The following is a 14,048-nucleotide window of genomic DNA, read 5'->3' on the forward strand; positions in this document are numbered from 1 at the left end:
GACAGAATTTGAGCTGCAGGCCTCTTTCTTTTCTGCCTTTCAGCATTTCCCACTCTAATGTTTATGGTTGAGCATTGCCCAAGATCCGATAAAACCAACATCCCATGAGGCCAGTTTACGGGATATATTTTCTGGCGGCATGCTGTCCTGCCATGGGAAGTTTTGTGAAAGCAGTGCTGAACGGGGTGATTACCTTGTACCTCTATAACCTCTTGCTCCTGGCTAAGCTGTTCACTGATGGTGTCTGCCCTACTCCCCATCACTAGGTCTGTGAATGGCAAGCCCCCGAAATGCTTAAGCAGATTCTTGACCTGGAAATGAGGGACACCGGAGAATGCCACCAGAAGATCCTGCAGCTCTGCCGTGATGTTATAAAATACAGCGTCAAAACCAGTAGGAATGGGATTTTAAGCACAGTTGTTCTGCATGTTAACTTAGAAATGTTTACAAAGCTCTGTCACCTTTCAGGGAACTGGGAGTGTGAATGTTTGTTTCCCTCCTGCCTATACAAGTATGCAAACAGTTGTTTGATGGAATTTTGGTCACTATAGGTTTGACTAAAATATGTAATAATGGCAAACTAATCAAAAAGTAACAAATGTAATGCCATTAGCATTAACAGTACGTTCTGTCACTTTGAAGTCTTGAGAAAGTCATCTAGACAAATGATACAAAAATCTAGCAAAATAGGCAGGAGAAGGACCTTAATGTGTGATTTCCTGGTGTCTGAGTGATGAGATTTGGAGCCACCATCATTGCCCTCATATGTTCTTAGTGATGAGTACTCTCCATTTATTATTTTTCTATTTGAGCAATAGTCTCTTAGGGTGTTAATTTGCTGATAGGCAGTGGTTCCTGTTCCAGAAACCATGAGAAGAGAGCCTGCAGTGTTTCAGAGACAGTACACCACAGCTCTGCGGGATTAGTTCTCTACAGCTAACCTTTCTGCAGCGTGTGCAGGGTAATTCAATCTTGGTGAAAAGGGATGAACAACATCTGTTCAGGAAATAGCACTGTGAATCAGTAGCTCAGGATTTCAAATGTTGTATGGCTTAGGCTGTACTTTGGTAAGTAAGAAAGACATTTGATACAGTTAGTCGAGCATTTCCAGGCTGTATTGCCTGCTAAAATCACTGTTGCTGTGGAGAAAAACTGTGAAATAATTTTGAGAGGGGACTCATGCCTTTGAAAACCATAGAAGTGTAGTGATATTCATCTGCAGGGGGAGTGTATTAATAATATGCAGATATAATTACTGAGTTACTGGAAGGTGTTCTGTTTATCTTACTTTTGCAAATTGCCTTTGGATTATAATTTGTTATACTATGTCACCTTAGAAAGGATGTCGTATACAAAAATATGCTGTGCAAATAGTCTTTTATTTAAATATAGACATTTATTGAAGTCCCAGATATAATATAAATGGAGCCATACTGTTCACCTGGTTTTGCAAGTAAAAATGCTGTGCTATGGATTAAAATTTAGGTGGTGATCCCTCTGTTGAACTGTGTTGTTTTTATAGGCAGCAATAGGATAGAATTTTGTCAAAATTAGTTATATCTCAGTGTTTCAAGGCAGGTAAACAAATTCTATTAGCTTCTCATTCATTTTAATTGTGCAGCAAAATTTTCCAAGCTGTTAGACTGCCTCTTTCTCTCTGTATTGAGAGTTTGGTGGGAGAAAAGGCACAGCTGCCTGGGATCAGCAGGTTCCTGTATTCTACTGCTTACCAAAATTTGGCTGAGCATCATCTGTGGCCTCTCAAACCCACTGTTTAAAGTCACTATGTATACTCAGTTGTCAATCCCTTTTAATTTTTGATTTATAAAACTTGTGAACAGCTCATATTCATCCTGTGCACCACTTGCATTTCCCAAGCCACATTTTGATGTTTGAAAGTGCTTATTAAATTTACTTTCAAAGGAATGTCTAACTTAAGGAAAGGACAGTAAATCCAGAGAATACTGAGAGAATGGAGTGAATTGTGGTTTGCAATGATCAGCATTCAGCTAAGAGGGACTGTAATGTATTCTCTTTTCTGGTGTATCCTGTCACTTGCTTTTCATCTGTATTTTCAGATCATCCAAGATTTTTCAATCAGCTGTATGCTGGAATAGATTATTACTCATTAGTGGCCCGTTTCATTACCGAAGCGCTGAACCCCAGTGTGTAAGTGTGGTTCTTTGTCCTCTTGATGATGAATTAGCATGCTTTTTGGAATAACAGCTTTTTTTTTGCTTTCTTGCTTCTGATTTCTGTTCTCAGTGTTACAGAAGAAGTAAGAATTGTGCAAGACCTTGGGAGAAAAAACAGGCTGGTTCAGATTGGCTGAAGATGGGGTTTAAGAGGAGAGATTTTTTTTTTCAATGCTATTAAACCTAGACTTTTATTTTGTACATAAAAATGAATTAGTCTTAACTTAGTTGTTCATTCCTTTGAGGCATTCTGCACAGAGTTGAATGCAGATGGTTACCTGTCTACTGTTTACTTGCAGATGTAAAGCTGAAATTTAAGCGTGACCTACATTAAGAGCAAACTCTGGTGTATTACTTTGAGAGTAGAAGTGTCAATAAGATGCTGAGAGGAACTAAACAATTGCTCTACTGGATCAGATCCATGATGTTTTTAGTTTAGAGTCCAGCTGCTGGTGGTGATCAGCTGCTGATTAAGGAAAGGTGCAGGAAGCCTTTATCTAGTTTTAGCAATACTCTGTGCCATGAGTTCTGTAGTTTTAATACCAATTATGCTATTATTTCTCTTTAGATACACATATGAAGTGTCCCCTGTGTTTCTGTTGGTGGAAGAAGCAGTCATCAAGAAAATGATTGAATTCATAGGCTGGGAAGAAGGAGATGGTATATTTAATCCAGGTAAGAACAGTCAGACCTCAAGATAGGTCATTATAAACTAATGCCTAATACCATTAACTCTATGAACATTGGAGTTTATTTATTTATTTAATCTAGGCTTATCATATGTGTTTCTAGCAATAATTAGGTGATTCTGACCAGTGAATGAATGAAAAAAGTTCTACATGAAATATAATTACATGGAAATTAGTTGTTTTTAGCTGATGCCGTTCCTGATCTTATTAACAACACCAACAGCCTCACTGGAATGAGTCAGCTGACAGGCAGGGAGCTGATTTATGTGATAGACATCAACCCATGGTGCCTGAGGTTATAGATAGGTGTATTCTGCCTATGAACTGTGGCAGCAAGAGTTTACATGACCTTAACTCCTTTGAATTTTCATAATTTTATTAAATGTTATGATTAGGCCAAACAGATATTTCTTAAGCTGCTTGATAAACCATGTTTTTCAAATGTTCTGTAAGGCAGTGTTCCAGCCCACCGCATTGGAATAATCAAGCATAATGGTGATATTCCAGATTATTCAGATAACAAATAATTAGGCTAGATGTGAAGATTTTATATCTATTTTGGGGGTGAGAAGAGAAATTTAATGAGTACATGAGTTTAAACTCCCCCTCCAAAACTGAAACAAAGTCAGTAATTCTAGCCTACACATGAGTGGTAGAAAAATAAATAAGCTAAAATTCCATATTTTTTAATATAAAAATGGTATGGATTTTTTTTTCCACATAAAATTTGATGAGTATTTTTGGTAGAAGCCTTACTTTTACAGCAGAATTTCTGGCTTAGAACTTAGTGATCTACTGAGAGCAGATAAATTAATTGTCCTTTTCTTGGTTCTACTTTTATGTAAGGGTTTTTCTTACTCCTTTGATTTTGCCTTTCTAGGTGAATAAAACCTGTCCCGAGTGAATAAAGCTTGTCCAGATCTTACCTTGCAGATCTTTCAGTTCCCACTCACTGTGTTTGGTTTTGTTTGGTTTTTTTTTTTTTCCAAAGACCTTTTTCTCCCATGGTCCTCCGAGGCCTGGTTACCCAAGAGATCTCCAAGGCTCTGAGGTTGGTGTGGGCAGCTGAGCTCGCACTGCTTCAGTGTAGAGGGGAAGGTGCTGTGGCAGGGTGTTCTCTGTTGGGAAGAACTTGTGCTTGGGCACAGCTCTTATTCCTCAGGAAATATCCCCAAAGCACATCCAAAGAGGCTCTGTTTCCATGCCTGCTGCAGAGCCCAAGGTTCATTTTATGTATGTAGCCTTCAGGGGAGGAAATAAACTGTGATGAATGCATCGCTAGGATATCTGTGGAGTTTATTTTTCTCTTAATAGGTCAAGCAGTCAGATGCAGGGAAGGTACTCATACTGTGGCTAATACAATATTTGTATGTCTCTTTTTGCAGGTGGCTCTGTTTCTAATATGTATGCTATGAATTTAGCAAGATACAAATTTTGTCCTGAGATAAAGGAGAAAGGGCTTTCAAGTCTGCCAAGACTAGTTCTGTTTGCTTCAGAAGAGGTAAAACGAAAACAAAGAAAAGCTTTTTGATCTCTGTTTTTCAATAGCCACAGAATTATATCATTTTCATATCTGATGGGGCACTGGTACACTAATTCTGACATCAGTGTATGATGTGGAATATTGGAGCTAAGTGGAGAAGTCTTATGGTAAATTTCCCTGCAGAAGCTTGCTTTCTTGCTTTCAGAAAACAAACACAGATGTTCCTGCTTTGAAAACTGCTGATGTAAGATAGGTTGTACATGGGGCAAACCTGAAGCAGAATGCATTTGCTTTATTGTGGAGGTCTGCAGCATCTGATTTCCCACAATATAAAGTCTAGCGGGAACTGTAGGTAGGTTTTGGATGTCAAAGGTTTTTTTCTGCATGTTTAATTTGTGCTAAACTGAGTACTTGTGGACCTGTGAGATGGCTTTCTGCAGCTCCCGCTCTGCCCTATGTCTGAATACAGATTGGTTGTGGTACAGAGTCAAACCCACCATATGCCTCTCAGAAAAAAATGCTGGACCTTTAGACATTTTTAATTTAAATAATTGAAAATATGTAGCTAGTTTTTAAAGTTTTTGAATAATATCAGTCCAAAATGCCCGTGGGAAATTGAGTCACGTTCATACATTTATTCTGAAGGTAGTTTCTGGAAGCTTTTTTCTCTTCCCTGTCCCTTCAATTTTAAGTGTTTATAATTTGATTAGTGAAGAGTTCTTATTAATTCTGACTCTACTGTATAAAGGAACCAGTGGAAGTCTGTACAGAACCTCATTGTATTAGAAAATACAGAGTTACTAGAATAATTTTAGCTTGGACTTTTATGCTCCAAACAGTTTGCAGTGTAAATAGATGAGAGGTTGATTTTGAAGAAGCCTGAAGGATGAAGGAATTGTATAAGTTTTCCAGGATAACACATGTCTTTTGAAATGGAGCCCACATGTCCTAAATAAAGGTGGCTTGTTTGTTTTTTCTCCCAACCAAAATATACTATCTTGTTTGTTTTCTTTTTTTTCCTGGAAAGTGTGTGTATGAAATGACATGCCAGTTCATATTTAATCCATCATGTTACATCTTCAAAATAGTTAAGGAGGAACAAATGAGTTTGAAGCAAGTTCCATGAGTGCTTTTGAAGTGAAGCCCATGAAACTTTTATCATGAAGTAACATTTTATTTCATTGCATGGTTTAACTACAACTCATTTCTTACTCTGAAATAAACAAACATTTAATTTCACGTCGAAAGAAATTTTAACTGACTGCCAGAATAAATTTATTTTTACGTCTTTGCTTCACCAGGAAGACCAAAACCGTAAAACATAGAGATGACCAGGAAAAAGAAGTTGGTAAATTATTTGTAAGGCCATGCTTTTGATTGCTGATACTTCGTTTGATTCACACAACTATGTAATCCTTAGTACTCAAAAATCATTTACTGTAAAACTGATGCTTTTAATATCTAGATAATGTGAGTATTTTCTAAGATCACTGGTGTTTATTCATCATTATCAGGGTGCAAAAGGGCATATTCATTTCTACTTGTTTTAGATTTACCTATACTGAGTCCAAGGTACACGACCTTTTGGAAACATTTGTTCAGATATGCCATATTGAGAATGTATGTAATCAGTAGTCCACACTTCAGATAAGTACAAAAGTGCTGGTGTCATACAATCAGTTTTTTTATTATTGTTTTTATTTTGAGTCTTATTTAACATTTTGCACCTTTGAATCACAGAATCAAGGAAACCTTTAGGTTGCGCAAGATCTCTAAGATCATCAGGTTCAACCTTTGACTGATTACCACCTTGTCAACAAGACCATGGCACTAAATGCGATGTCTGGTTGTTCCTTGAACACCTCCAGGGATGGTGACTCCACCACCTCCTTGGGCAAACTTCCAGTGCTTAATCTTTCCTGTGGTGAAATTCTTATTGTCCAACTTGAACCTCCCCTGGCACAGCTTGAGGCTATATCCTCTCATCCTTTTGCTGGTTGCCTGGGAGAAGATCCTGACCTGTGACCTGGCTATACCCTCCTTTCAGGCAGTTGTAGAGAGCAATAAGGTCCCCTCTGAACCTCCAGGCCAGGATGACATGATCCTTCTTCGCCACCTGGGCACATGCTGGCTCGTGTTCAGCTGCTGTTGACCAGCACCCCCAGGTCCTTGTCCACTGGGACACTTTGCAGCAACTCCTCCCTGTGCCTGTATTGATGCCTGGGGTTGCTGTGACCCAAGTGCAGGATTCAGCACTTTGACTTGTTGAATGTCACACACTTGGCCTTGCCCATCATTTCAGCTTGCTCAGCTTCCTCTGCAAAGCCTTCCTACCCTCCAGCAGATTGATCTCCCACCCAGCTTGGTGTCATCCATGAGCTTCCTGAGGGTACACTTGATCCCCTCTCCAAACATCCTTTGCTTGTTTTTGGAGAAGCAAATTGTCACCCCCCATCCCCTCAACAAAACTAATAAAAATGAAAACAAAACTTGGAAAAGTTAACAACCTGGGTTTATCCTCATCATGAATCAGGCAACAGCATTGGCATGGAGAAGCCATGAGGCTGTAATGAACCAAGTACTGGTAAGGAGTCAAACAACATGACTGTTCAAGGCCCTTGTGTCATTTTAGGGCTTGGCTGCAGTGCTGCGACGAAATAAAATTATTTTTGCCTTGATTTGCTAAGTCCCTAGGTTGCAGTTTGGCACTTGTCGGGTTGAAAGATTTGCCCTGCTGCAGAGCAGGGGAATGCACAGATTTTCAATGACTTGATGCTATTTGGGGCTATGTACTTTTTGTATGTTCTTGCATAACATAAAGATGTATATTTAATGCATGGCCCACCCGAGGTCCTCGCATATTGTGTTTGGCCTTCAGGAATAAAAAAGGCTCCTTGTTCCTGCAAGTAAAATGCTTAGGTATTTAAAACTGTGGTGATACACAGTGAACACAGTTTATGCTGCTACTCTGTAGTACTTTTTCTGGACAATTACAGGGTGATTCCTCTAGAGACAGTAGCAGTAGAAGAGTAGTTGTCATATCCCACTTTCTTGAGGCATGATTTGTGGCTCTGTAGAGGACGAATATGGTTCCAGTTATAGATATCAGCCCACCTTTTTATCACTTTTTGTTATTTGAGTCCCATCTAAACTTTTTTTTTCTGGCATGAGTATGTATTACATTGATCTGACAGATAGAAATCTGCTAAATTTGTGGTAACTAAGGGTAGAAGGATGTGTAAACAGTTGAAATACACATGCTGATATGAGAAGCTTTTTTTAGAATGAAACTAAATTCCTCCCCAGTGCAACTTGATCGTGAAAGTAATAAAGTGAGAGAACACAACATTAACTCATCATGTTGTCCCCTGTGGAAATTACAACAGACAAAAATGAGTAGTAAAACAATCTCATAATAATGTAATTGCTTTATGCAATCATGTTTCTAGGAAACTTTTTAACAGCAGGAAAATACAAATTTATCTTCTGTTTTAATGAGCACAGGTAGAAAGTACCTTGTCTTTGCAAACATTATCAGGAAACAAAAATTACGTCTAGATATAGGTAAAATAATACATCAGCATATCTTAAATGCACCAATGTTCCAATTTGATCTTGTGCTCAAAGGTGGTAATTTCTTACTGCAAATGGCTACAGATTTAATAATTTGTCCAAACAAACTAAACTGTGAAAGACATGGCAAGAGTAATCTGAACTCACAATACTTAAAATAATACTTTTAATCTGGATATTTCTTTCTCCTTTTTTTGGAAAGGGAACTATGAAAAGTGAATTAGTTGGCACTCTTGTGACTGGAGATGCTATGATGCAATGCAGTTTAACATAATGGCTTCTAGTAGCAATAGTGGTGGGAGGGGGCGAAGAAATTCTTACATGTTTTCAATCAATATAACTGAAAGACCTCTTTTTTCATCAAAGGAAGAATATTCCAAGTCTATGTAGTATTATGAGTCTTGTTCTTTTTCTGTCCTACTGGAGGACGGAATTTTCCGAGAAGTACAGAAGTACTTCTGGAGGAAAAATAATGCATCTTGCAGCCTGTTTGTCTTTGTATTCCCTTTGTTCTTCTCTTTTCCTCTGCTTTTTGGTATAATCTCTCAGGTACTCAAGCCTCTTTTATCTTTCCCCCAGTGTCTCATACCATTGCTTATAATAAAATATATGATTTACTGATTGTTTGCTTACTAGTATACTGAATTTGTAGGTCTACTGCTTTCTCAGTTTGGAGCAATCTGATTATTCTTGGTGATTCATACCTTTCATTTGAAAGTAATGGCTAGAAATCAGTGATGGAGGCAACTCGTATTTTAAGTGATTCACTAGTCAGTCAAAAACATCTCCAAACTTATACTGAACAACACACAGCCACTTACAATCATTATTACCTTTATTGATGTAATGTAAGACTAATTATCTACCTATGTGTGTTATTATTCTTGTAATAGTCTAAGTGACGGAGCCCTAAAGGCCTTGTGGATGTGTCATGTTACAAATTAAGCTTTCAAAAATTACTCAATAGTATCAGGTAGTGTCTTCGTATGCCTTTGTTTAAAGAGTGGGTGATGGTGGGGGAAACCTCTTTGTCAAAAAGAAAAAGAGCCCTCTGAGATCATCGATCTCATCAAAATAAGCGTGACAGGCTTTAATACCCTTAATATATTCATGCCCACACATTAAAATGTTGTACATTTTTCATAATTATGTTCTGCAGTAACTGCATTTGTGTGAACTCTCAGAAAGAAAATGGAATTAATTAACCACCTGGCTTCACCTCCTGTATGAAAAGTAACAATTCTAGACATCTTCGTGTTTGCTGGAGTATGTGTTATTTTAACCCTTCAGTAATAATGTGTAAAAGAGACAATTTTATTTTTGTGAGAAGGGCGGTGATAATCCAAGGGTTGGACGGTCTTGGTTCTGACAAGAACTGTCTAGTCCTATGGGATGTGGTGTACTCTTGAAATTGACTCCACTGCTATGAGTGGGTAGTTTTGACATCTAAATATCTTCAGGTCAAGAAGGTTACTGTATCTTGAATTCCCAGGCTAATCTTGAAGGCAAATTAAGCAGAGATCAGTGTACTCTTGTTCTGGAATAAGACAAAGTGTTCTTGTGCTGGAATAACAGTATCCACAGTAGAGCAGGTCCTGATAAAGAAGAATGTTGGAAATATGGTTAGATAAACCATTACTATTTGTTCAACAGAAAAAAGCTTGTAAGAAGTATGGAGTGGTCTGTAGGCTTGAATAGCATTCTCACCTTAATCATTTTAATGCATTCTGATTAAGTAAACACCCACTTCTAAAATCCTCTTTTACACTCGCTTCATGGGCTTCATAGACTGATGCCCTTTATTCAGTGTGAAGTGAAAAGTGGGCTGCGTGTGTCTTTATACTCATTCAGAGATGTCTCTGTGATGAGACCTAGCTAAAATTCTTTGCTAAAATAGTAATTTAATTTTCCGAAAAATGCAGCCTTGTCCACACTGGACCCTTTTGCAAAATCCACTTTAAAGTCCGAAGATGTGCTGAGTCCTGTCTAAAGTCTGCTTGTTTTCATAATAGCTTCTAAGTAAGGTTCACATTCACGTGAACTCTCTTCACACCACCATGATTTCCAGATCCTTTATCAGAGATAGGATGTTGAAAGCCTTGCAAATCCCTATGTAACACATCTTAAGCTTTGGTAGGTCTTGGAACCTGAGCTCCTTGATCCTGTGGACATGGGTTGCTGAATTAGGCCACAGGTCAGCTTAGCTAGTATCCTGTCTCTGGCAGTGGCCACCAGCTGAGGTTTGGAGCCAGCATACAGAAGAGTTACAAGCATAAAGTGGTAGAGGCTTCAAATGTACCATAAGATACATCCTAACTAAGGGTCCAATTTCCAAGGAGCGGTGCTTTTGGACTTTCAGACTGCATTAATTACTTCCAGGCTGTTGTGTTAAATAGCCTTTAGACCCTTTTCCTCATGCACATCCTAACTCTTGCACTCATTGATACTTTTGACTCATTTCTATTAAAGCATTTTCAAAAAATTAATAATTCTTCCCTAATGACATTTCAAAGCTTCTACTTTTCATTCTAATGTAGAACCAGCTTTAAGAAAAATTGTATGGAATAGAGCTTCTTTTTCTCTTAAGCCTGCTTTTGAAACATTGTGCACATCCTTTTTTTGTTTTTTTCCCCCCCAGCTTTAAGTGTGTGTTATCGTTAAAGTACAAGATGGACTGTGTGATATGTACCTTATCAGTTTGCTTTTTGTGTTAGAATATGTTGTCATGGCTGTTAGGTGCTGTTGAATTAATTTTAGTGTCACTGTTCCCTATGTTAGGGAATTTATTTCTCTTGTTTTAATTGCATGTGCTTTTTTTTTTTTTTGTGCCTCTCTCATTTACAGTGCCATTACTCCATGAAGAAGGCAGCCTCCTTCCTGGGTATTGGTACAGAGAACGTGTACTTCATCAAAACAGATGAAAGGTAAGAAAGCAAAAGCCGTGACTGTGATCTCTGAGCCTTTTAAAAATGCAGTAGTGCTGTACATAACTAACCTATTTGAATGTAACTGAAAAAGTTTTAAATCTGTGTCCCTTAGAGGTAAGATGATACCTGAGGAACTGGAGAAACAAGTCCAGCGGGCCAGGAAAGAGGTGAGAGGGGGAGAGAGAGCATGAAGGAGAGAGGAGTGTATGCAGACTGTGTGCTTGTGTCTGAGTGAATGGAAGGAAAACTAAGAGTGACCAAAATCTTAAAAATAGGGCAGTTAACGTAACAATGTCTTTCTTACAGGTGCAATCTCTTTGCCACAAACTTGTGAAACAAGCCAAGGCTTATGGGTTCTACACTCTTAGAAGGGAGGAAAATTCCACAGGGTGTTTACTGCTAATGAAAGTCCTGAGTACAATGCTGCTTTGAAGTATTTAGCACACTTCTTATAGGATTTCTTTTGCCCTTGATCCTTTTTTAAATGGATGCAGTATGTTTTCCTAAAATGGTTTTTCAGTTAATTACACCAGCTATTGCTCTATTGCCTCTGTAGTGACCAAGAATGGTAACGTGTAACTTAGTCTCTAAAACTATCTTACAAGCTTCAAATGCTAAATTCCATCCTTTCTATTATTGTAGCCAGAGTGCAGAGGTATGCCTCTTTTCCCCTAGGGACTTTGCCAAGTAGAAAGTCAAAGGCAAGCATTTGGAAAGGCACTGATGTGTGTATTTGGACAACATTAACATACATTCCCACAATCTGTAAGACAGTGCTTACCTATAGTCAACATAATTTATTTTAGAGAGCTTGAAGGACTAAACGTGACTTCCAAGAGGATCTTCTTTTGGCTTGTCACCTTATTTCTCACTTTCAGAGCTCAGCCCTTAGTCCATGATCAGTGAATACAAAGCAACTAGTGCAATGTCCATGGCATGGACAATACATTCCATGGAATCCTATCTTGGGAAATCTACCTTTGTGGCTGATAAAAAGCCAAGGCAGCCCTGTCCTGTCCTGCACTGGCATGGCCACAACAGCTTTCAGTAAGTTCTGATTTAGATACATTTTCTGCCAAAGAACCATCTCTTATTTGAGTTTCATGCTGGATAGCAGAGCTATGGTTACATGGGGGCCCTAATGACCTAGCAAACTCCCTTGCTTGCCTCCTTCTGTACTTTGTGTTATCTGAGGATGACAACCTGTACTTTACTCATTTGAGCAAACTGGGGGGAAAAAAAGGGACTGAAATAAAACAGAGCAAGAAAAAGCCGGCTTGCAGGAGAGTCAACTCTGCTTTTGCGAAAACGGTATTCTTGTTTGTTCATGTAACAGTACATGTAATGGTCATTTGAAAGGAATCATCTGACATTTATGATTTTTTTAAAAAGGTCAGCCTCAGTATGGAAATCTGCAACTTAAAAGCAAATGTTCTATATTAAAATTCTCTGCTTACAGGGAAACACAATTTCACTTGCATTTTAATGGAAGTTACAGGTGTATTGGAGGTTTTCATTTCATCAGAGCTTCAGTAAGTGTGCCTGTACTTGATAAAGTGCTACTTTACAGCTTTTACAGAAGGACACTTCAATGAATTACAGTAAATATTCTAATGACTCTAGACAGCAGAGGATGTATTTACTAGTGATAGAAGCACAAAATGATCACTGAATATGAATAGCAAGAGTCTTAGGCCTCTTTTTAGAGAATTTAGGCAGGAAGATTTCTTTAACTATATTGTCAAGAATAATAAAAATTTAGTTCCCTTCTTTGTGGGAAAAGTATAATGGTAGCAATTACTGGAGTTTGTAGAGATCTGTGGCTTGTCCCTGTATTCAGTTGTGCTGCCAACTGGCTGCTTGAGAACCTTTGACTTTGATGAAGCTGTGGGAGAAAATTGCTGGGAACACTTAACAGAAGATAGATGCATTGGATACATCTTTGCCTCACTTGCAAGTGTTTTGTACTTGAGCTTCAGGCTGATTTGTAAGTTCGTTTGACTGTTGTGGTAGCTCAGAATAAATGACCAAGAAGTGAATTAAGGGCTCGTAAGTCTTTGTGAATGTATGGGATTAATTTAAGTTCATTCCAGTGTTACTTTTCACTGCTTTAGCCATTTGTAAAGAAAATTTAAAATACAGATAAATCATAACTATGTACCTTTCTCACAGTTGTCTACACTGTAAAAAACTGTCAGAGTGCAAATGTGAATCAGTCCTGTCTGTCTGTAGATACTTAAAGTAGCAACACTTTGAAAAAAAAAAAAAAAAAAAAGAGAGCAGATTTCAGCTCGGTAATGATATGTGGAAGACTTGTGTGGAGTTTGATTTTTCAGCTGATGTCTGATTTCACTAAAGCTACACTGAGTTACCTCTGTAGACACAATTACATCATCTGAGAGATTTAATTCACTGCAAATGATGAACTTCAGTGATCCCAGCTTGTACTATTTAACAACCACTTTAGTGCCTCTTCAGTAACTGTGTTGTCATTTCGTAGGCCAGATGCTGAACCGTGCAGAGCAGTCCTTTCAGCATGTGTTTACCTGCAAGTGAGACTGTACACTCATTGCTAGGGCTGATACCCTCAATTTCATGGAGTTGTTACAGACTTCACCAATTCTTTTCATTGTTGCAGTTTCTGCTCCTAAGTAGATGCCGACACACAGGTCTGCAAGGGTCCATGAACTGGTCTGCTGTCAGCCGAAGGGAAAGCAAAGATGGATGGCTGACAGTGGCTGTCTGAGACCACAACCTGACAAAAGTTTTCCTTATCCCACCTGCCTGACCTTAGCACTGTCTGAGATTTCCAGTGGTCTCTCTTCTAACATTCAGTTACTGTCTACAGCCCTTCTTCTTTCCTAGACAGGAGTGGGAGCAAGGGAATAGTGCTGAGCTGTAGGTCAGGCATGGGATCAGTTGGTGATTGTCCCTGTCATGGTACGTGCCAATGTGGCTGAAGGCAAATCATGTTCCCTAGCTGAAGATTCCTCTTCACCAGGCAGAGAACAGGGGTGTTGCAGAGACAGTGCAGGTGGAAACTCTAAAGGGATGAGCCCTTTCCTTGCATGGGCAGTCTGCTGGCTGAGCTAGTAGCTTTATTTTATCAGTCAGAATGACAGCAAATATGGTAGTGAAATGTGGAAGACTGAGAAATGAAAATCAGTGTATAAAGAGAGAT

General features: G+C 38.6%; 1 protein-coding gene across 4 annotated transcripts in view; it reads left to right on the top strand.

The window, feature by feature from the left end:
• GADL1 (glutamate decarboxylase like 1) overlaps window positions 1–14,048 on the top strand; it is an 83,433-nt gene that overhangs the window by 12,036 nt on the left and 57,349 nt on the right. For all 4 annotated transcript variants that reach the window (XM_010398906.4, XM_019285883.3, XM_010398907.4 and 1 more), the window contains 6 exons: window positions 267–393; window positions 2,079–2,169; window positions 2,764–2,870; window positions 4,270–4,385; window positions 10,785–10,864; window positions 10,980–11,034. In XM_010398906.4, the coding sequence (XP_010397208.1) occupies window positions 267–393; window positions 2,079–2,169; window positions 2,764–2,870; window positions 4,270–4,385; window positions 10,785–10,864; window positions 10,980–11,034 (576 nt within the window). The remainder of the gene's footprint in view (window positions 1–266; window positions 394–2,078; window positions 2,170–2,763; window positions 2,871–4,269; window positions 4,386–10,784; window positions 10,865–10,979; window positions 11,035–14,048) is intronic.

The sequence above is a fragment of the Corvus cornix genome, chromosome 2, assembly GCF_000738735.6.
Source record: "Corvus cornix cornix isolate S_Up_H32 chromosome 2, ASM73873v5, whole genome shotgun sequence".
Lineage (NCBI taxonomy): Eukaryota > Metazoa > Chordata > Aves > Passeriformes > Corvidae > Corvus > Corvus cornix.